Source organism: Leptidea sinapis, chromosome 11 (genome assembly GCF_905404315.1).
Source record: "Leptidea sinapis chromosome 11, ilLepSina1.1, whole genome shotgun sequence".
NCBI lineage: Eukaryota > Metazoa > Arthropoda > Insecta > Lepidoptera > Pieridae > Leptidea > Leptidea sinapis.
In genome coordinates this window covers 10,048,750-10,070,687 of record NC_066275.1, presented here as the reverse complement: position 1 = coordinate 10,070,687, position 21,938 = coordinate 10,048,750, and the positions used below count along the sequence as shown (strand labels likewise).

The 21,938-nt window shown below is 35.4% G+C and overlaps 2 protein-coding genes across 5 annotated transcripts in view; one reads left to right on the top strand and one right to left on the bottom strand.

Moving 5' to 3' along the window:
* Nucleotides 1–8,658, top strand: part of LOC126966841 (uncharacterized) — a 40,026-nt gene extending 31,368 nt beyond the window's left edge. The window contains exons 2-5 of the mRNA XM_050811103.1: nucleotides 1,706–3,166; nucleotides 3,244–3,425; nucleotides 4,227–4,441; nucleotides 4,752–8,658. Coding sequence (XP_050667060.1) covers nucleotides 1,706–3,166; nucleotides 3,244–3,425; nucleotides 4,227–4,441; nucleotides 4,752–4,965 — 2,072 coding nt within the window. The 3' untranslated portion in view covers nucleotides 4,966–8,658. The remainder of the gene's footprint in view (nucleotides 1–1,705; nucleotides 3,167–3,243; nucleotides 3,426–4,226; nucleotides 4,442–4,751) is intronic.
* Nucleotides 8,659–8,688: 30 nt separating this feature from the next.
* The window catches only part of LOC126966858 (sex determination protein fruitless), a 28,726-nt gene continuing 15,476 nt past the window's right edge, over nucleotides 8,689–21,938 (bottom strand). For 2 of the 4 annotated variants that reach the window (XM_050811125.1, XM_050811126.1), the window contains exons 7-8: nucleotides 20,322–20,436; nucleotides 18,555–19,373 (exon numbers count right to left, since the gene is read on the bottom strand). In XM_050811125.1, the coding sequence (XP_050667082.1) occupies nucleotides 19,057–19,373; nucleotides 20,322–20,436 (432 nt within the window). In that variant the 3' untranslated portion in view covers nucleotides 18,555–19,056. Of the gene's footprint in view, nucleotides 10,825–15,403; nucleotides 16,546–18,554; nucleotides 19,374–20,321; nucleotides 20,437–21,938 lie in introns of those variants that run through there. The other 2 variants (XM_050811128.1, XM_050811127.1) reach the window with 2 other exon arrangements.

The window sequence follows — 21,938 nt, the reverse complement described above, 5'->3', positions numbered from 1 at the left end:
TTAAGTATGTACAAAATCTGCCATATAAAAAGGTCTTAATCTGCACTGATAGTAAGAGTGCATTACAGCATATAGCTCGATACGCCTCTGGCCGCAGGGTGTCTCGATAGCTCATGTTATACTCTCAAAGATTTTGGATTTTAATAGAAATAAAAAAGAACTTAGATTGCAATGGGTTCCATCGCATATTGGTTTAAGGGGCAATGAGGAGGCGGACAGACTGGCTATGCATGCAACACTGAAGGGAAAAAAGATGTATATTAAACCGGGTTTAACTGAATTCTTACCAAAATATAAAAGGAAATGTCAGGATTTATGGGGTCGTAGATCTTTAGAAAAAGGAATTTGGTATAGATCTTTGCAGTCTCAGCCTCCTCATATACCGTGGTTATTTTATGTAAAAATTAAAAGGAGGTTGATTGTTTGTTGACACATGCCTTTGAATAAGTTTAAATTTTTCATGAAAATTGCGGACTCACCTCTATGTGAGTTATGTGGAACAATTGAGGATGTTGAGCACTTGTTAAAGGAATGTGTCCGATTTCAGTTTAGTAGAGACAAAATTGTAGGACTTATGGGTTTGAACAGATTTGATACGGGCATGTTTTTTATGTAAATATACTTGCCCGCCCTGCATCTAAGGATGCCATAAGTCTGTTTGAATCCATAAGTCTTATTGTTTGAACACTATAGATATAATTTGCTTTTGGTTTTATTAACTTTTTTTTTTTAGTTTGTTAAGTTAAGAATTTTGTTTTTCTTTTGTCTTTTTAATGCACTTAGATTATAATGGGGCTTACATGTACATACGTATAAAAGCCCCTAAATCAATAAAGAAAAAAAAGATCACACACAAGGAAAATATCTGAAAATCGTTATTTCTTGTATAATCCGCGCGCTATAAGAATAGAATGCCATTTTAGTGCCAGTCACCAATCACCAATCAATAGAGCCTTTTGCAAACTAACGACTGACTTATGACGTCATAGAGACCAAAGAGAATATAAACACTTCGTTCAATGGAGACGTTAATAAGAAAATGTTCAAGGTCAATTCAGTCTTTGTTCTTGTTATAGGTAGAACCTTCTGAACGCATATGCTATATTCGTCGATTTTTTATGACTTAAGGTTAAATCAAACTAGAATTTTCAACCAACTCAACCGCATAATCATACATTTTATTCATTTCAAAAACGGCTTTTTTAAAAAAAAAAGTCTTGCAAAAAAGGCTCTATCTATACCGTACTACCTAAGAACAAAAGCTTTTTTTTGTACGGCAATTTTATATTGTAGTGTGTATTAGCTGTTTGTAAAGATGCTTGTGTGCGTGGCATTTGACCGTCAATGGCACCTTTAAAATTTTGTAACCTATAAATGCTTCGTGCTATTTTACATTGAAATTGATAAAATACAAAACACTTACTGTTATCAGTAAGTGTTTTGTATTATTATTAATATATGATCCCAGTATCTTTCTTATTTCTTGTAGTATTATTTTTACAAAGTTTTAGTACGCAACCCGGCATTTTAGTTGCAATTATTAGCAAAGATTAACAGAAAATGTGGCACGTCAACGTCACACAATGTTCGACACTGGGTCGAGTAGCAGTTGCCGTACTTAGCGACTACGCCTGCGGTATCTAGTTGGAGCGCAGCGGAGACCAATCCAAAAATATAAGTTTTTAACATCTTAATTTTGTTACAGTTATCCCGGTCATTGTAACATCGGTAACTATATTACCGAATGGCAACAGTCCTGAAAAGAAAATGATTGCTGATTTGATGGCACAACACAGTGAGATTAAAACAATGACATCAAGGCCAGACACTATTGTTTTGAATAAGTATTTGCCTAACAGGCCACATAAAATCAATAGTACAAAGATAGGAATAAACGAAAGGTATCGACGGTTGATACCATATATGACATTTTACTATGCAAACGACGTAGCTACACCACCTACAGAAGCGCAGCACGATGAAGTGAAATCGATAGAAGTGGAAAAGGCCCAAATAATTGAAGCTGGAAGTATTGAGGAAGAAAGGGAACCGAGAATAATTCATTACATTCCACGCCAGAAAAATATCCCGAGATATCAGGGAAACCGTTTGACGCAACATAACATCGCATCCGCTAATCCCACTAAACTTTACTATAAAGAGGTTCAGCCTACATATTATCAAAACTCTCAAAAATTCTCTCCGAACTATAATCCAATTTTACACTTTCAAAAAGTGGCAGATCGAGAGCGCGAATATGAGAGATTTGTACAGAAACCTGTAAAATCCAGTGCATCATATTCTACGCATCCTCGAAAACCTATCTTTAATACGTATCAAAATGAAGATGAAAATATACAATACTATCAAGCAGAAAAAGATGAAGGTCCAAAATATAAATTAGTCCCATATGAACAAACACCACCTATAAGAGTACTTTCGAATTCAGAGGAAATAAATGTTTATAACAAGCATTACAACGTGCCAGCTCAAATTTCCAAGGAACACGTTTATATTAAACCGAAGCCAATTCACCCACAATATACTTACTATAGCAGTCCACAGTATAAGCCAAGAAAACCACCAACAACAATATCCGAGATGTATTACGAAAAACAGCCCATAATTGAAAGTGGATTTCAGCCAATCTTTTCTCCACGTCAACCGTCGACTGAGAGTCCGCAATATTTAGAAGCATTAAGCAAGCCAGAAAAAGAAAAAATACAAAATATACAAGTTGTAACAGAATCAATTAGACCGGAACTGGAACATACTAGCAAAAAGCCATATTATCAATTGGTACTAGAAGAACCAAGTTACATATCTAAGCCAACACATAATGAAAATACAAAGACTATGAGCCTAGCAGATCTTCTTAATTCACTGCAAATTAATAAATCAATACCTAGGCCAATTACAAAAGAAAATGTTAGTGCATCTATTACTACGTTGCTTCAAGTCTTAAATGCTCTAAAAGCCCAGGAGAGTGTTTTGGAAGCACCAGTTTTAAGTACTCCAAAAGCATTTGTCCCAACAGAAGTATCAATAAATACTACACCAAACCCCATAGCGCCGCCAGCTACAATTCGGCCTGAAACGCAGAATACAGATTTTAACGAAGAGCCTTATTTAGCAGACGTAAATCCTCCTTCGCAACATTTGGATGGTAAGGTTTTATAAAGTAGTAGGTTTTCTAATACAATAATAGTTATTTGTTATATATTCTACAATAATTTATTTTAGAATATTCATCAGGTGGAAGCAGCCAGCAGTATCCCTTACCAATTAATTCCGATGAAGAGGGCGGAACTCCGGGGCGTCCTGGTATTGACTACCCCATCTTAACAGTGATCCCTCAAACTAAATTCGATTGCAAGACTCAGCGGTACAAAGGGTTCTTCGCAGACCCCGAAACCAGATGTCAGGTATGTAAACAAAGAATATAACGCTAGTTGTTGATTGTTGTTTCTGCAAATATGACTTTATTTGATACAGTAACTACCCATTATTCGCCGTTTTCTCGGTATTTAGGGTTTTACTCAAACAACTTAATAGAAAAAAAAATCATATACTCGATCGAATACAATAAGACTACATGCGTCACATAGAATAAGACTCCTAACTTAATAGTTATGCATAAACTAAAATAATGTAGAAACGCCATAAACAATTTTAATTATATATAAGACCGTGTTATGTTAAAAAAATGTAGTTTCTGGTAGGATGGTTGGATCAGTCAACCGAGAACTTACTTAGTACCGTTCCAAGGGCATGATCTTACTTGTCTTTGTAATAAAAATGATTTAATAAAACCATAATATGTCCTAGTCTTAGAAAGTGCGACACTCGTATTACTTATGACCAAATAACATAACAGTATTTACAGTCGAAATAAAAGATAATCTTGATATAGTCGTAAAGCATATGCATATGCTATATAATAATAATATTTGAGTAGGTATCAATAGATTACATCTAGCGAGTAAAGCATATGTTATATTATTATAATATCACAAGGGCCATTGAACGATTAGCAGTTTGTAGAATAAAATAATATTCAAATAAAAAATAGTATCATCATCATTTCAGCCGGAAGACTATCGCAATAACGATCGGTCCTGTATAAAAATTAGTACTATAAAATAATGTAATTCCAAGTGTTATTAATACTAATCTGTATGTAGTCCGATATAATGATCTTGACGAACGTAATATACTTCTTTCAGGTGTGGCATTACTGTGATCTGAACGGCGGCCAGGCATCTTTCCTGTGCCCCAACGGAACTATATTCTCTCAGGCGGGGCTCACCTGTGATTGGTGGTTCAATGTACGATGTGCTTCGACGGCACAACTCTATGTACTTAATGAGAGTCTATATAAATTTATATTGCCACATTCTCCCAAGTTTCCAGAGGATTACAGTGGCCCACTAGTTGACAAGTAAGTTTTGCTATACATACCTTGATTTTAAGGGCCATTTCAAAATATTAAGTTTAAATCAAAAATGTTCGATGTCCAAATGGCCACCATAGGAAAACCATTTATGTAGTATTAAAAGCATGCCAAAAGAAAAACCCAATGTATTGATACCAATTAATCTTTTTACTCCAACCAGCTCTGGCTTTCATGGTAAGCTAGCAGCCTTTTCAGACTGCTGCGTTCGAAAGCGATGCTGGAGATCGGATTTACCTTCTTGATTTGGCGACTGTGCGTAGTAATTAATCCTTATTAACACTATGCTCTTTTACAGATATTTAACTCTAAAATTCAAAGAGATGGAAGAACAATTTAAGAAAAATAAAAAGAAGACCGCATCGGAGACGACTGAATCTTCTGATTCCACCGAGGTTGCAGAAAACAAGAGTGAAGAAAGTTATAACAATGCGGATGACGTAAGAAATGGAGGTGTCATAATTGCATCGGCGGGTTCTACCGGGAACGTGGAGAGATTACATGACAAGTAGAATATGAATGTAAGGCACTCTCGTAATCCAGACGGCGAATTAACCGTAAAACGTAATTCACGGTCAAATGTAATGTTGTCTCTGTTATGCAGTTATGAAGTCAGCAATGTCAGAGTCAAATGAAATCTAAATAAGAATGTACGTCCTACACTGACCTCTACTATTTACCACTGGACTGGCGGCTGTCAAAGTGCTTTTGTGCCTGTTTGATGTTCGTCATTTTGGCGCTGTTGGCATTGTAGCGTGAGTCTGCGTGATGTACTAAAACTAGTGGTGACAACCTCAGCTAAACAAACATACAACGATAGGAAAAATATTTACAAAAAAATGTGTACTTTATTACGTTGATTCCTGAAGTATAAATAACACGGAAAACGACCGAAATTAATTCAAAATGCAAAAATACTTTCAGAGTATCGTACGCTTCTCTCGCAGCCATGTATATTATACGTCAAAATTAGTTCTCTGAACACTCGCGAGTGGCGTTTCAAAAAGGCACAAAAATATTGCTGTGAAACACATGGAACTGCCTGTCCAGTGGTATTTATACAGGTCATTGACGTCCTAGAGGTGACGTAGCTGCGTTGGACATGTCGCTTCACAAGTGACTTAGGACTAGCGTGTGTAGTGATGTAGTATTTATTAATCGGAATTGTGAACATGAAACAACGCGTTAACATGGTGTATTTTGGGCAACATATTTAAAGGCGAAGTACTTCCACAGCCTACAACTGTAGGTATAAATCAAAATATTACAGTTCATCGGCAAGTCTTTTTTTAAATGAGCTACTGTTTTTTAAATATGGCGATAATTTTTCATTGACATTCATGATTTATTCGTATTGTCCACCATTGCTATACAAACCTCTCAAGTCTCAATATTCGGAGCGTTGCAATCACAATGTTTCATACATTTCATTGCTACACGTACATATAGAGGGCAGTCGACCCGCAAAGAATTAGCAGTTAAAGCATTTTCTATAACATTCTTATTTATATTTTTTCGATTTTAACAATGCATTTGATTTTGGATAACAAATTGTGACGCCTTCCGGAAAAAGGATCTAATCATCTCTTCGTTTATTTCACGTTTAAAATTGAATTTCGTCAAAACGCAATTAATTAGGGACGCATGCGGTATGGGTATAAGCTTTTGATTTTATTAAACCTATGCTTTAATTGGGTTATTGCGTCGTATATGTAAAAGGACCCTGATAGTGCTTTGATTAAATATAGGCTAACTACAAAAAATGTGAACCGTCACGGGTCGCCTGGCAGATGTGAAACATCGACATTATTTTGTAAAACTAAGATGCAGAAAAGAACATATTGTGATAGGAACTAAATATGTCATAATGATAAAATAAAATATTACGATTTTTTTCCAGATAACGATGACTATTTATTGAATAAACATTTATTTTCATTAAATACAAAAATTTACGAATTTATTTCAAATCGTGACTACTTAATTTGTTTAATCAGTGACTTCGGTAATAGTTATATTCGATGTTGCCTCTGAGGACGGTATTACTGTGAAAAGGCGACGCGTCGCCACGCCAGAAATCGGTTTTACGTGCGGCTATAGATGTTTCACATCAACAATTAAAATTTTAGATTCAGCTCAACAGCTATGCGCGAATACATCGCGTTGTATTCTTGACAAAAAAAAATAAGTTATTATTATCCATATAAACCATTACTATACTTACCCATCTAAGTTTTATATTATTTCCAGCGATTCTTCCTTTTGTCAATAACTGTATGAGTATGCTGAGTTTTGACGAAGGTTTTTTTTTTATGGTATAAACGAACATTCGGGTCATCTGACACCCGGTGGTAAGTGAACTCCGGAGCATTGTCGTCCTTTTGGGCAACCACGTAGTTTTGATGTGGATATTCCGCTCCGGGAAGTTCGTACGTAGTACTTGGGGAGTTAAGAATAATAGAATTTCCTTCATTTTATTCTGTTTACTAAGCAACTGTGTGTTAGATATGGTTTTATGTCCGAGTTTAATAAAATCCATTTCACGACCTGCATGCCGTATTTTCTAGAAACATCTATCCTGTAACAGCTTAGTATATAGTAAACTGTGATAGTTTTGAGTACCCATTATTTATGTGAATGTAAACGAGAAAAACGTGTCAGGAATTGAGCTTGCCATATGACGCCATGTTTAATTCTTGAACTAAGTCAGAAATGCCATTGACGTACAATAAACACTTACGGCCGTTCCCAATATTCAGTCTATCTCTTACTTGAGATAAAATATTTTTGTGTCCCAATAAACTTATCGACGGTAACTCACCTTATCCGCACACGCTGTGTGTCAACGGGACGACGTATACCTTACCAGCGATAGAAGTTTGTATGGAAATTGCGATTCACGCGTCCCAATATAAGGCGATAAGAATGACTTACTTAATTACTGACAGTAGAAAGTAGTAAAATTAAATAATAAAATAAATATTCATTCTAATTAACACCTTATTTCGTCGCAGTATTGTTAAAAGTCTATTGTATTAAACTCTGCCTAATAGACGCATAGGCAGAGTTTTGCTTTTTGAGCGTGAGTATGTTTATTTTGCGTCAATGAGAGAAGTGTATATGTAGTTATTGTTTTAAGTCTATTGTCGTTGGTTTTAAATATAGCAATTGTGTTATAATGGCTTACTTAGTTTGTTTAATTATTAATAGTTACATTTAACGTGACAAATTAAATTCTTTATTTTTTACTGTGAACCAGAATTATTGTAACACGTATGTAGGTAACTATATATATATATATATGCAAATAACTGTATTGAGTTAATATAAGGAAGTGTGAGAGAGTGGTGCATTCTAGAATGAGATCGATCCTATTTATTGATATTTCAAGTTAAAAATAGGGTTGCCAATTTTAACTAAAATAAATAGAGTATATATATAAATCTTGTGTCACAATGTTTGTCCTCAATGGACTCCTAAACTAATGAACGGATTTTAATGGGGATTACTTCATGGAGTGCAGTTTGGTCCAACTTGAGAGATAGGATAGTTTTTATTTCGATTTGGGACCCAAAATTATTTTTATTTTCAATATTTGTTTTGTATGGACATATTTTCTATGAGAGAATTTAGTGACGCACGGTTTGACAGTTCCGCTGTGAAACAATTTCATTATAACAGGAGCATTTTTTACGAAATAAATCTTGATATTTTGAAATATTATTGGCAAATTCCTATAAAACTGTATGTTTTATTTTTATAATCTACAGAACAACGTCTGTCGGGGCAGATAGTAGAGTATATTATCTAATTTCAAAGGAGGTAAACAAAAAGTGCGCAATTCCGAAAAGAGTGTCATTTAATTTATAGTTTTAAAATAGTATTTTTTGTACATGACATTAGCTGTGGCTGCGTTCAGTAACGTCCGAATATGGCTTGGGGGATTTTGGAATACCAACGTATTAACAGTAAATAGTGGACTTTTTTGGTTATGATAATGGGTTTGCGTAACCATTGGCCTAGTGCCAATGTAGAAACATTTGTAAAAAAGAGTATTTTAGAACTCTATTAGTGTTATAGATTATGATATATACAATACTCTATTTTAAATTACGGTTGGCAACCCTAGTTAAAAGTGCAATGTAGGTATTAGCTATACAAATAGATAATAAGTATTTTTATGGTGCAATAAAACCCGTCTAAAACGTTTGACTTTCATTTCAATAAAAACACCGTTTGATTTCTTATATTTAATTATATTTACAAATGCATGACCAGTATTATTTAGTTTACCAACATTCAATTAATAACATTAATAAATCTTGTAGTTAGTTTACAGAACATTGAATTATCGGAGAAAAACAATAAAAAGAAACTCTCATGAAACCTTCGTTCTACATTCTTAGATTGGGACTGAACACCAAAATACACATATTAGATGTAAGATTAAAATCTTGCTACATAATGAATATACGTTTAAATCTGAAATATTAACTATGCTTTAAATGCCACAAATTGTCGATTATATATACACCAATGGATATAAGCACACTGCCTTATGATACCATAACACATGACATTGGACCGTAATAAGCTAATAGAATATATAAATAGATATTTAATATAAGTAATGCAATTTTGCAGATAATAATCATTTTACAAAAATATAATTTAGAATAACGCTAAGGGCGGTACATGACTGCCCTCTTCTGCGCCCCGTTATTTTTGAGCACGTTTCTGGAGCCCGTGTATTTTGAATACATAATTTTGATTTGTTTATCTAATGTTATTGATACTTATTTACAAGCCAAACCTTTCGTTTCTACCAATCACAAGTTGTTGCCTTTCAGTCTTAACGTGTTATTCCAAACTTAAAATCAGCCAATTTCCAAGTCCATTTCAACCAAAGAGTATTTACTATACATTATATATGGGCCTCCGCATGAAGATAATTATACTAACTATCTGAATTTATCTACACAGATACACATATTTCATACTGAATAATCACCGAGATGGTGAATTGCGATTAATTAGAATGGACACCAATTTTAAATCTCAAAACATTCACGAACAAATTTTCTACTCTATCGACAAAAATATTTATGTCAACATCACTTTGAAAATACATCCCAGTGTGGAATCCTCAATTCGTCATAAATTACCCTGTTAGTAATGTACATACTTAATTATACAATAATAATACACGAAAACGTGCAATAAATGCTAAATAACAAATTGGTTGAGAGTTGTTATCAACCAGAGATCAGAGCAAGGTAGGGGTCGAGTGACGTTGTTTTGGGCTCTGACACTGGCGTTGTTATCGGCCGGACCGACATTCCTATATTATCTGTTCCTAGTTCATAATTAGATCAAGTTCAAATCGTATGGGTATACTCAAACACATTTTATTTGGAGTTGGATGCGAAGATAAACCCTATCGCACGAGAGTCTGATTTTGTCTGTTCCAAATCCAAAATTTTAGGGTGACTGAAATAAACAACTACCCACCTTTCTTTGATTTTCTCCAATACGACATAATGCTACAAGATAACCTTCAAACCATTTAGACTGTCTAATACTGTATAATAGACGCGTGGGTAGTTGTAGATTTCTATTAAAATTAATACAAGCGTCGCGTTATAATTGGCATTAGCTCGCTCATAAAGTTTCACAGCAATGAAAACTTCGAACAGTCAAGTGTATTATCCTAACACCAAAAATGTCCTACATTATATTATTATGTCATGTCACTATTGTAATTGTGTCAAATGGAAATAATAGCAGGTAGGTATAGATTATATTGCATAAAATTCACAACTACCCGCGTTTCTATTTTAGATCACATAAATAAACTGCCGATTTCGATAGAATGACGTGTAGTAGGATGACAAAAACAATCTGGATTTTAAATACCTAATCATAATTTAGAAACTTCGAGATATATTAAACGGAAAATTTCAAACTGCCTTAATTTTCTTAAGAAATAAGTGGAAAAACAGAAAGTCACAGTGACCACCAAATTTTATGCAAGAGTAAGACAGTCGGTGTTTTGTATTCAGGCTTTTTTTAAATTAAACTTAATTTCGTGGCTCTCGTGCGATTTAGGGTAGATCGACCGATGATAGTTTAATGCTTGAGTAGCAGGGCGGCGTGTTTCAGACGCAGGTGCGAGCGCAGGGTGTCGATGCGGCTGTAGGTGGCCGGGCAGTAGGGGCAGAGCGAGCGTTGAGCGGTGTGCGAGTGGAAGTGATGCCAGCGGTTGGAGACCTCCTTGCCGCACGACTTGCAGCGCCATAGAGCCGCACTCTCGGTCGCCGCAACGAACATGCTGTGGTACGAGTACTGCGGCGGCGGCACGTGCACGCGCTCTGCAAACAACCGCCTCGCCCGTCACCACTATTTATTTCGTGACGAAACAAACAGACAGTCTAGTATGTGATGTTAAGTAGTACCATCTGAACGTGTTTACATGTGCCCATACCTTGGCACCTCCCTTCATACGGGGAGTACAACAGTACAAATCACAGATGGACCTACACGAGGGCTTACGCGTGCATCCAGGGCCCCATTACCCAATGAGTTGGACAATAATAAAATTGTTTATCAAAGTCACTTTAAATAAATATTTTACTGAGATATCCCCCCCCCCCCCTTATCATACAATTACCCAAACTTTTTTTTAAATTGAAAACATTGACAATGATTAGGCCTTAAGTAGTATTAGTAAGGGCCCCACAAACTAACAGTCTACCCCTGGCACAAGATACTGGCCGGCAATGTCGCGCAGAGTCCAAACAAGCAGTCGGCAATGAGTTTCTTTTATTATATTATAGTTAATATTGCAACAGCTTTCTTGACGGGGTTCTCGACGAGACGAACGGGCTTCACTTGATTTTGTAAGTGATAACATAACATCAATCATGCTCCACCTAGCGTGCTGTTAGCTTAAATAATTGAGCAAATCTATTGAACTAAAGATATCCGTCTAATAGCGGAAAATTAACCCTTAGAACAACAAGAAACCAAACGTGAGGTCTCTCAATAGAAGTGATCTGACCTCCTAGTACTACTAAGAATGAATTTACAACAGCAATCCATTGGAGACAAGTGTCGATTGAGCTCTGAATAAATTTAAAGCCAACATTGAGTCTAACATGTATAATGAGGTAATTTACAGTGAATAGTTTCGTTCTTTTTTTATTTAGCTCATGTTACGACACCAAATAGCATGCATCCAAGCATTGCTGCAACTATCAGCGAACAGAATGCATCTAAACTGCCCACTCCGTTGTCTATACAAACAATTCACAAATTATGTGACTTTTTAAAACTATATTTGAACACTATTAGCAAAATTAACGGATTTTTACCGCTATTCGGGTTTTTTTGAGTTTCATCATATTTGGATGTTATTTCTAACATTATGAACACGGGGTGACTGTGTTATGGCATAATAGGAGGATAGATGAGTGATCATTTCCACACTATCCTGTAACACCACAGCGATCAAAGGACTGTTACAATACGGTTGAAAGATATAGCTTTTTTTTTTTGTTTTGACTAAAGTATTTGCGATAAGTTGGGAGTTAGAAGAGAAATCGATCTAATTCCCTAAGTATTTGATGACTCAGCCGTTACGTTTGGGTGTCAGCAGCCCATGTCGACTATGGGAGACTCGCTTGATGTGATTAACCGCATTGAATTTTTCAATTATATTATAAAGCTCACACGGTTTTTTTTTGCCATTGATATTACTAAACAGGAATTTCAATTAATAATTAGCATCAACTATGTATTAGAACCGATAAATTATAACACCAGTCACAAGAGATCAAGTTGGTATCGACGATAATGAAGTCTGACGTGGTAAGGGACCAAAAATGCGGGTAGATCGATATATCTGCTAATAACTACCAACTTCTCGCTAAGCACACAAGTCGCCCTGTGATCATAAACTGTGCAATAACGCTAAAATATACCTCGATGGTAAATATCCCATTACTATTGCCAATAGAATTCGCAAATGGGATTGGTACTTGTGACACGCACAACAGAAACTACATGAATTGTAACATACCACAATTTAATGTAAAAATTAGTAATAAATACAACAGATAAATGCAGGAGTTTGCAAGTTAAAATTGCATTACATAACATCAAACAATGTGAAATAAAAAAAATTGCATTAGCTGCTTGCACAAAACAAAATTATTTAAACTATACTCGTAATGGAGGCATCAAACCAAGACATTAAAAAAATTATTATAAACAACAAATCGCTCATAAATATTTCGTGTAAAATATAACAAGACATTTAGCTAGGTTCGGAAGATTTGACACCCCCGATGCAGACGTATTACGTAACGTAACATATTAGCTAAAGTATAAGATACAAAATAAAATAACTGTAGACCATTGCTATCCTGAAAACAACCAGACTTCATCCTGCATTCCGTTGACTTTCATTTATAATCACTCGTTCTGATATTAAGGTTAAATTTTATATATATACAATAAAATGGAATATCCAATTGGCCAAACAAGTGACTAGGTCCGCAATATCTTTCGAGTATTAAACCAAATGGAGACGGCTGTTTAACAGTAAAATCCAATGAGAATAGACCAACTATAACTTGGACGCTTATTGACATCTAACGAGGTTTGATGCGGGTTCAGTCCCAAAACGTGCAACGCGAGACGGAAAGCGTCAAAATACATTATGTAAAAATAGAACCGTAGTTCAAGCTCACAGTAAAATTACGGTCAGTCTAATTGACTTAGTTTACTTATTAAATATAAATATTAAAACGTATGTTATTGTGTATAATGCTACCAAATCATGAGAATTGTTGTTTCTGGGCACTTATACAACACAATTATCATAGAACTTAGTCGGAAGCGATGCGATTGGTTATTTGATTGCGTCATGGACGCCACGCCCATATCCCTCCACAAAAATGGGTTGACGCGGATTTCATAGCAAAATTTTTTTGTATTGTCGGTCTATGCTCTTTAAATGTCTTTATGTAAAATAATTACGAGAATATTCGGCATATATAAGTACTCTATTCACGCAACATCCTAAATATTCTTCATCATAATGTTTAAGATTATACTTGGGATAGTTTGCATCATAAGCCGTAAGTGACTGACTTTTTAACGATTTTCCATACGCATCTCCGTTTGGTGAAACACTCAAAGACGAGACCTTATTCTCATAAGACTAAATTTAGTAATTCGTCAACCTTATGTGTAAAATTCCATATGGCATTATGTAGGCTTTCATTGAGTCTAATCCTTCGTTTAATTAAGTGGCATTCTTTCGAAAGCTGAAATAAGAGATCAAAGGAAGATATTTTCTGAGCCAAACGATGTGATACTCCAATATATTCTGGCCAGACACTATCATAGTATCCTAACCTAAAATATCTAAAATAATATACTATGTTACAGCAAAGTTTTATATATATTAAAAAATTGGTCTCGATATATAGAAATACAAAAAAAAAAATACAAATGCATTCACGATTAGAAGCGTTTGACGCAACGCAAGCAGCCGCCTTCCGGGGCACAACCACAAATCGGATAGCTATGATCTATTCCAACAATAGAAACATTATTGCGCGACAATAAATAATTAAACAGTACAAACTAATACGATTGGCAGAGGTAAACGAGCTAAACCTTAAATATTACCAGCTATTAAAAACCTGTACAGTACCGTAACCCAAAACGCCATATCACTATGCATTTATAGTTAGGAGTAGTTCACTTATATGTAAATACAAATAGGTAGACATCTTCTTTAAGACAATTAATTACTTTTAAAATATCCTTTAGTTTGGTTACGTAATTAAATAACTAGTTATATTGCACTGAGTATGAAATGCTATCAAATAATAAGCGCCCACATTACAATGAACGGCTGATATAAAAACTCTTTGATAATATCTTAAAAATAAATATAATCTTTGTGGAAGAAACATTTTGATTATTTAAATATTAAATCCTTAGGGAACGCGGAGCTTGAGTGCTTTTCATCAAGTGGGCCCCTATATTTAATAGGTTATATTTAATCTACGATAAGAGTTATAAAAATTTTGACTATTATATTAAAATTGCACAAGTGAGTTGCGTTCACAGCTACCGTCAAACAGCAGTATTGCCACAACTATGAACATATCTGAAGTTACCCACGGACATTATTATATTAAATTAAATGCGTAATACACCGTTTGGTTGACCAACATCGATTGTAAACAAAACTGCGTTAATTATTCTAAAATACAATTAAAGTTCCAAGAGGTCAGAATCAAATAAAATATAAAATCTCGAGTGATACTGTAATCTCTGCATGTGCACGACGTAACGTATAACCCGCTGTCACCCGCCACACTGACAAATGACAGTGACACTGACAGATGCGACCTCAATCGTTGGATGCTAGATGCCTTACATTTACCTCAAATTAACTAATCAATAAACACGTTATTTAACATTAGAGTAGGAGTCGAGTCGTAACGTTTAAACACTCTTGGTTCTAGCACCATACCAATTTATCACATTTCAGTTACTGTACCACTCTAAAAGTGTTTCGCTAAAAGTTTAACAATCTTAAATCTTAATTGAAAAATACATAAACGCTAGGTTAGTCCCAATCATAGAATGCCAATATTAGTCACAAAACGCGCGACCTCACATCGTCGCATTCCTACTTACAAAGTAAAAGAAAGGGGTCTTGGACCCCAAGCACCGATCACTCGAGGGACCTCTAGCATACCCATAGACAACTAAACACCTATCAACGACAAAATAAAAAAACATCTCAACATCTCCGCTCAAATATTCTAATGACCAACTCAAACAATCCAAATCATTGTTATAATTAGATGAATCAATAAAAACAAACAACATTAATAAATCATACTATACAGATATATGTATAGATAGATAAAATATATGAAATTATATTAAATCAGACAATAGAATATCTAAGTATAAAAAACAATCTCGGTAAATAGTTCGACTATTCTAGTATAAAAAAAAAATCTTTTCGTATGTTTCCTTAGGCGCTATCCGTAATACATCACAAATCCTTAATAATTATCCATCTTGCAAATGGCCTCATAGAGTAAAAATGCATCTACACTGAGATTCAGTCAATATTTATATGTCGTTGACTAACGACAGATCACAATCTCTTGCCAGTCCTTCATTTCATTCCTGGTGTTATCCCGCAACGCACATAGGATATACTATTAACATAAATATAATTAGCTACAGGAAACTTATAATTTCCTATCTAACGAATAAATATAACGAGAAAAATGGGCCCGGAATGGGCAACTGTTAATAGCCTGCATAACTTCGCGGTCGGACCGCTCGTAATAAAGTGTATATACTTAAAATAGCTTAAGATATCGATACAATATAAAAAATAATATGGTAATAAAATTAACATCATATTATTGCTTTTGCCCGTTCCCGTATAGCAATTGGTATAGAACAAAATTTACTTAACTACTCACATGTGTCGCGTCTTGTGGCGCGATCACAATATACCTTATAGAGGAAAAGCCCTCATTATAGCTCCTCACGCGGAACCTTATAAAACTGGGGCAAGTACGCACAACCGAGACAATACTAGAGGCATCGCCGAAAAGAACTCGAGGCCCGCTTAAGTAATAGCACTTCAGCTTAATCCTAGGTAGGAGTCTTTGTTTGACACGAGGAGAAGTGAGCTGGCAGAGGCCGGCGCGATCACTGCGCGTCCAGCCCGAGCCAGTACATGGACAATCAGTCGAAGCTCGCGTGGAGATGGTTCGCGAAGTGCGGAGGAGCCGGCGCCGTGGACTCGAACTTGCGCGTGTCGGGATTGTACGCGGGGTGCTTGAACTTGCAGTGCGTGCGAAGGTTGTCGGAGCGAGTGTAGGTGGCGCGGCAAAGCGGGCACTCGAACCGGCCGGGGAAGTGAACGTGGTAGTGATTCCGGATGTGCGTCACCACCTTCCCGCACAGCTTGCAGCGGTGCAGGTTGAGGGCGCCCGCCACGCGCTCGAACGTCAGCCGCATGTGCCAGCCTTTCGAGCCTGCAACCAAGTTGCGACCAGCTGCTACACTTCACCGCAACCCCATCCTCTCCACTCCATACAACCCACACATACCCCACCCCCAACTCTCACTCAACAATGCCACGGTGCTAACTCAAAATGCCATACGATAGCTTTCTAGAAGTTTGTCACACGACCATAATAGCTGCCTAGAACAAGGACAGCTATAAACATAAGCCTTCTTATCCATCTTCGAAGAGGTTCTCATGATATTATATTATGCACTTGAAGTATCAATATTTTAAACCAATTGAGTGGATCACGTTTACGGCAGAACTGCGGTGGCTGAGCAATACTCTCGCGGAAGTGACACTTAACTTATATTTTTATTTATAGCCACTCTGTACTCTATACTCTGGGCCATATTTCACCACGCAGATAGACAATTAACAAGTTAACTGCAATTATTACAAATATTAAAAAAAGCTTTCTTCATTCGACATTTGTCGAATTGTCAACAGACATAATATGTCACTGGCAAAGGCGAATTGGGTGAAATAGAAATAGAATAGTGAAAATCTGTGACCGCAAACAATTCTTCAAGTATATAAAATCTAATATCCTGAGACGTAAGTTTATTTGTTTTTGTCGTAACTTTGTTCCAGAAATCTATCATATAGGCTTGTTTGATAGTCTGTGGCAATCATACGCACATTATTAGTGCACTACTCAATGATATGTTGTGTTTCGAGAAACCTAGTCTGCGTTATACAACTGTTGACTTATAAGCTAAAAATTGACAATTAAAATAAAGTTACTTTTGTAAAAAAAAATATAGCACAGTGGCATTTTTGTCTAAATCTTAGTGCATCACTATTAAAGTAGAATTTGGTATGTCAATTTATTGAAGTAGGAGCTACTTTGCGGAAATACATAATCATACAAACGATTTGAGTTTTCTTTAAAGTTAATTCCGCCAATATTTGTATTTTAAAAATTCGACACGTGTTTCGCCTCTACACGAGACATCCTCAGGACGTGTTGTCTCGCCAAAATCTGGCACGAGACTGATCAAGTGAAATCAGTCTCGTGCCAAAAACTCAAATCATTTGTATAATTTGGTATGTCATTTTATTTGTTTTAAGAAAACGTTTACAATGTGTATATACTACACAAGCTTAAAATTAATAATTATAATTGTTTGTTTTTTTTTTTAATTTTATAAGGACCAAATTCTACTGTAATAAAATATTGGGAGTAAAATTAGCGCTATATGAAAGCTTCGAATAAATGTTAGAGCTATGCTATAGTAGATGCCCTAGCTATTAAAGCATTAACTGTAATATGTAATACGGTTTAAGTTCCTTGAAGTGAGCTTTAAAGTTAATTTTAACTTTTTAAAATCATGCAGAAATGAACCAATGGCTGAAGAAGTGGTGTTTGATATGGCAATATTACATAATATATTTTATCTGCGGTCACCAAGCTTGAAAAACATACTGCAATGTGTGGAGACATGACATTGTCACCTCGAAACAAAGAAAAGCATGGAAAAAAGGATGAAAATGAAAAGAAAAAGATATAAATAAAGAGATATATTTGCAACGAACACACAGTAACGATAGACTTAAATACAAATTAATTAACTTGAAAGTTAAACTAATGATAATAATAAATTAATATTAAGAGGTAATTACACCTGAAAACGCTGAATACAAAAGCAAAATCAGTCTTTGATTAGATTCAGAGTATTTTCGTTAATTTACAAATACTACGAGGAACAAAAAGAGATCAATTTAGTGTTTATCAAGAGGGGGTCAGATGTCATTTCAGGATTAAAATTGTTCTAACGGCTATATTTGACCGAGACACCACGGTAGTGTAACCAAACGGACACCAGGTGAGTAACTCTCTATTGAGCTCTATGTTTTTGGTAGCGGTGACAGGTTGCGCCACCCGTTGGTGGAATCCCGGTGTAATACAGCCCTAAGACACCATTATTTGTGTAAAACTTAATTTTTTTGCATTTTGTTAAAAAAAATGAACTTCAAATGATATCCAACCCTCTTTAACACGTTCAATTTGTACTGTAAAATTATCACATACAATATTAACTCTAAAATACATACAACTAACATTGGTAAAAACTTTGGAATTTGGGATAATATATCTCTTAGAAACGTTTAGTGTACGATCATCAAGATAATTAGTACAAAAGCGAATGTTAGTAAGTACTATGTTAATAACATGTATGTACACACATTAATATTTGTTAGTCATTATACATTCTGTGAAAATGTTAAACTTTGAAGTGTAAAATTAATGAAAAACCACACAAACCACAACTTAATTCTAGTTAAACATTAAAAGGCCCTTCATAAGCGTACTTCATCGTAAGCAAAAAGTTGTAACAGTAGTCAGAATGACCGCTGTTACTTATTTACAAATTAGTGGTTAGTTTGTCGACAGGGATGCGACGAATTGAATGCGAAAATATTATACATAATTTTAACAATTTGGCACTCGAAATAAAAGAAAAAAACAGCACGTTTAACATGTAGTTTGTATATTAGACGCATTGTTAAGGCCTAGCACAGAGCAATGTTTCATACGGAGATGTCGTTTGAGATTATCAGCCCGCGTCAGTATTATGGGACAGAGGGGGCACTTGTGTTGCTCGGGATTGTGTGATTTCATGTGTTTCTTTATATTGGTCACGTGTTTTCCGCAAACATTACACGGTACGGGAATACTGTACGGTTTGTTGTTGAGTGCCATTTTAAACGATCTTACTAGGTTCTCAATCTTAGCTGTGTTCAGGGTGTTTGTATCCGGGGGCTTATCATTCTCGTCACCATAATATTCACCTGCAAGATATCCAATGTGTTGACAGCTGCGGAGCAACTCAATAGCATGCTGGCTCAAACACACGTCCATATCTACTTTCAAGGCACTCCAAACTCGTATACAGACTAGCTCAATTGTCACCTTCACCTAACTACATGCAGGCCGTAACGCTCAAATATATCTATATGTATCTCGTGAATAGTTGCAATCGAATCGTCTATCGACCTACGTCCCACCGGGGCGCCAAATCATTATCCATTATGTTAATCACCACACCGATTTCTTCATAAATCAGAATTAAAAAAAAAAAGCATAAAGAAAATAATTTAAAAAGCGGCAAATGGTTAGTGTAAATTAGAAAAGACAAGCAATGGAAGGCATGCGAAGGAATAGAAAGCATGCGCTACATAACTATGAATGATCAAGACATATTATATATATATATATCCCAATCATTTATAAGAGGGGTGTTGCAAATAATAAAAAGCAGCATATTCATTCTATCCGTTAAGCTGTGACGTTTTAGATAAAACTATGTCAGTATTGACATTATAATATAAACACAACGCATAACAGATCGAACAATTCAATAACACAGCAAAAACATTTATTATATTTATCACCATACACCAAAAATACTCCAACATAAACATTTCATCAGCTTATAAAAATAGATATTACAAAACGTTATTTTTTTTAAAGATATATACGGGCAAAGGTTTGATGGTAAACAGCCAAAAGAATTAGAGTAACAATGGCAGCCTCGACTTACTCTTTGTACATTTATCCATAGACATAGAGAATGCACAGAGTAATCCCCGCAGAAAACCAAACAATTTCTAGAAACAGGTAAATCTTGAAGCTGATGATAAAATTTTCCACATTACACGTGTATTTTCTATAACTGTTTATTTTTTTTCTATAAGAATGAGTATGTTTGGTGATGTCGATTATTGTCTATCACTTACCATCAATGGTGTCTGTTTGGTCTTGGTGTGGTTGCATCATCTGTTCCGTTTCGTTGCAGTCATTGCCCATAGGATGCTGTGTCAACATTGAGGCCATCTCAGTAACTCCCATTGGCTGAAAATAATAATCATAAAATTACTAACCAACGGGTGAACACAGCAATCGTAAATGCCAGTAGGCACCTAACATCTAAACATTCCCAATATAAACAAATAAGTCAAACAGACAAGGGGTCAGCGGGCGTGGGGTGAGAATCCATTTTTTTTATGAAAATAAGGGACGAGACGAGCAGGAGGTTCAGCTGATGGTAATTGATACGCCTTACCCATTACAATACAATGCAGTGCCGCTCAGGATTCTTGAAAATCCCAAAAATTCTGAGCTGAACTACAATAAATTGTGCTCGTTACCTTGAGACAAAATGCTTAGTCTAATTTGCCCAGTAATTTCACTAGCTACGGCGCTCTTCACACCGAAACACAGTAATGTTGACACATAACTGTTTCACGGCAGAAATAGGCGCCGCTGTAGTACCCATAATCTAGCCGGCTTCCTGTGCAATGGAGCCTCGCATCGGTATAATCCATTGGTTAGGTAATGTTCACAACATATTGTAATTGGTCTGTGGAACTGTGGATTTATGTCAGATCTGTATTCCTGTGGTCTCTAAAATCGTTCACATTTTTTTATCCAGAAAAAAAGTCATGTGCGAGTCACACTTGCACAATATGGGTTCCGTTTCATAGTAGAAGAATTACTTGTCTCTTTTTGGAGTTCTTTAGGCGCGTTATGAAAAAATGATGAGAGTGAAATTTTAAGATGCGCGCGCATTACTGTCACACAAAAGTAACAGGGTGAAGTTGGTTCCTAAAATTTTCTAAATTTTTTTTTGGTTTCTGCGTCCATTATTAGGATAGGCAAAGGGTTCAACCCCGTACAGCCGTATTCGTTGTTTAATAATTAATTGTCAAAGCCATCGTTGCAAGATTTCTACAATATTGTTCTTTCTATAAAGGTAGAATAAGCACGCGGAATAAATAATTTTAAGGATTTTTGCTTAGTTAGGCCAAATAAGTATAACTTCTTGTCTGCATACATAAGGGCATACACACATTTTTTTTATTTCACTTGTTCTTTTTTATTTTTATTTATTAATGTTTACATATATGTTAAAGTTAATTATTTTGTTAATGGTTCCTTTTTTATATTATAAATTATTATGACCTTTGTTTAGCAGTATAATTAATATTATTATTTAACAATATGTAGTGTTTACAATTAAATAGATGCAGGAGAGTTAGCGAAAACTGTATGTAAAACTTAGTTAGGTTTTTAGTGACAGTCGCTTTTATCAACTGGTATTTTAAGGCTTAATAATTAAATTAATTAAGCCCAGGACGTGTTCAAACAAAATAGGGGTATAGAGTGGAGCTACCGAATATACCCGTGAATTCCAACCTATTTATTGCCTATTTTTCCCAAGCATGGCTGAATGCGTTGTTCATAGGAGTACCCCCCTGAGGGTAGTAGGAATGCTGAATTTACAAATTCCGCCGGGGCAGTAAAAAAAGCAATTTTTTGTGTGAAACCGCTTAAAATTAAATTACACAAATATT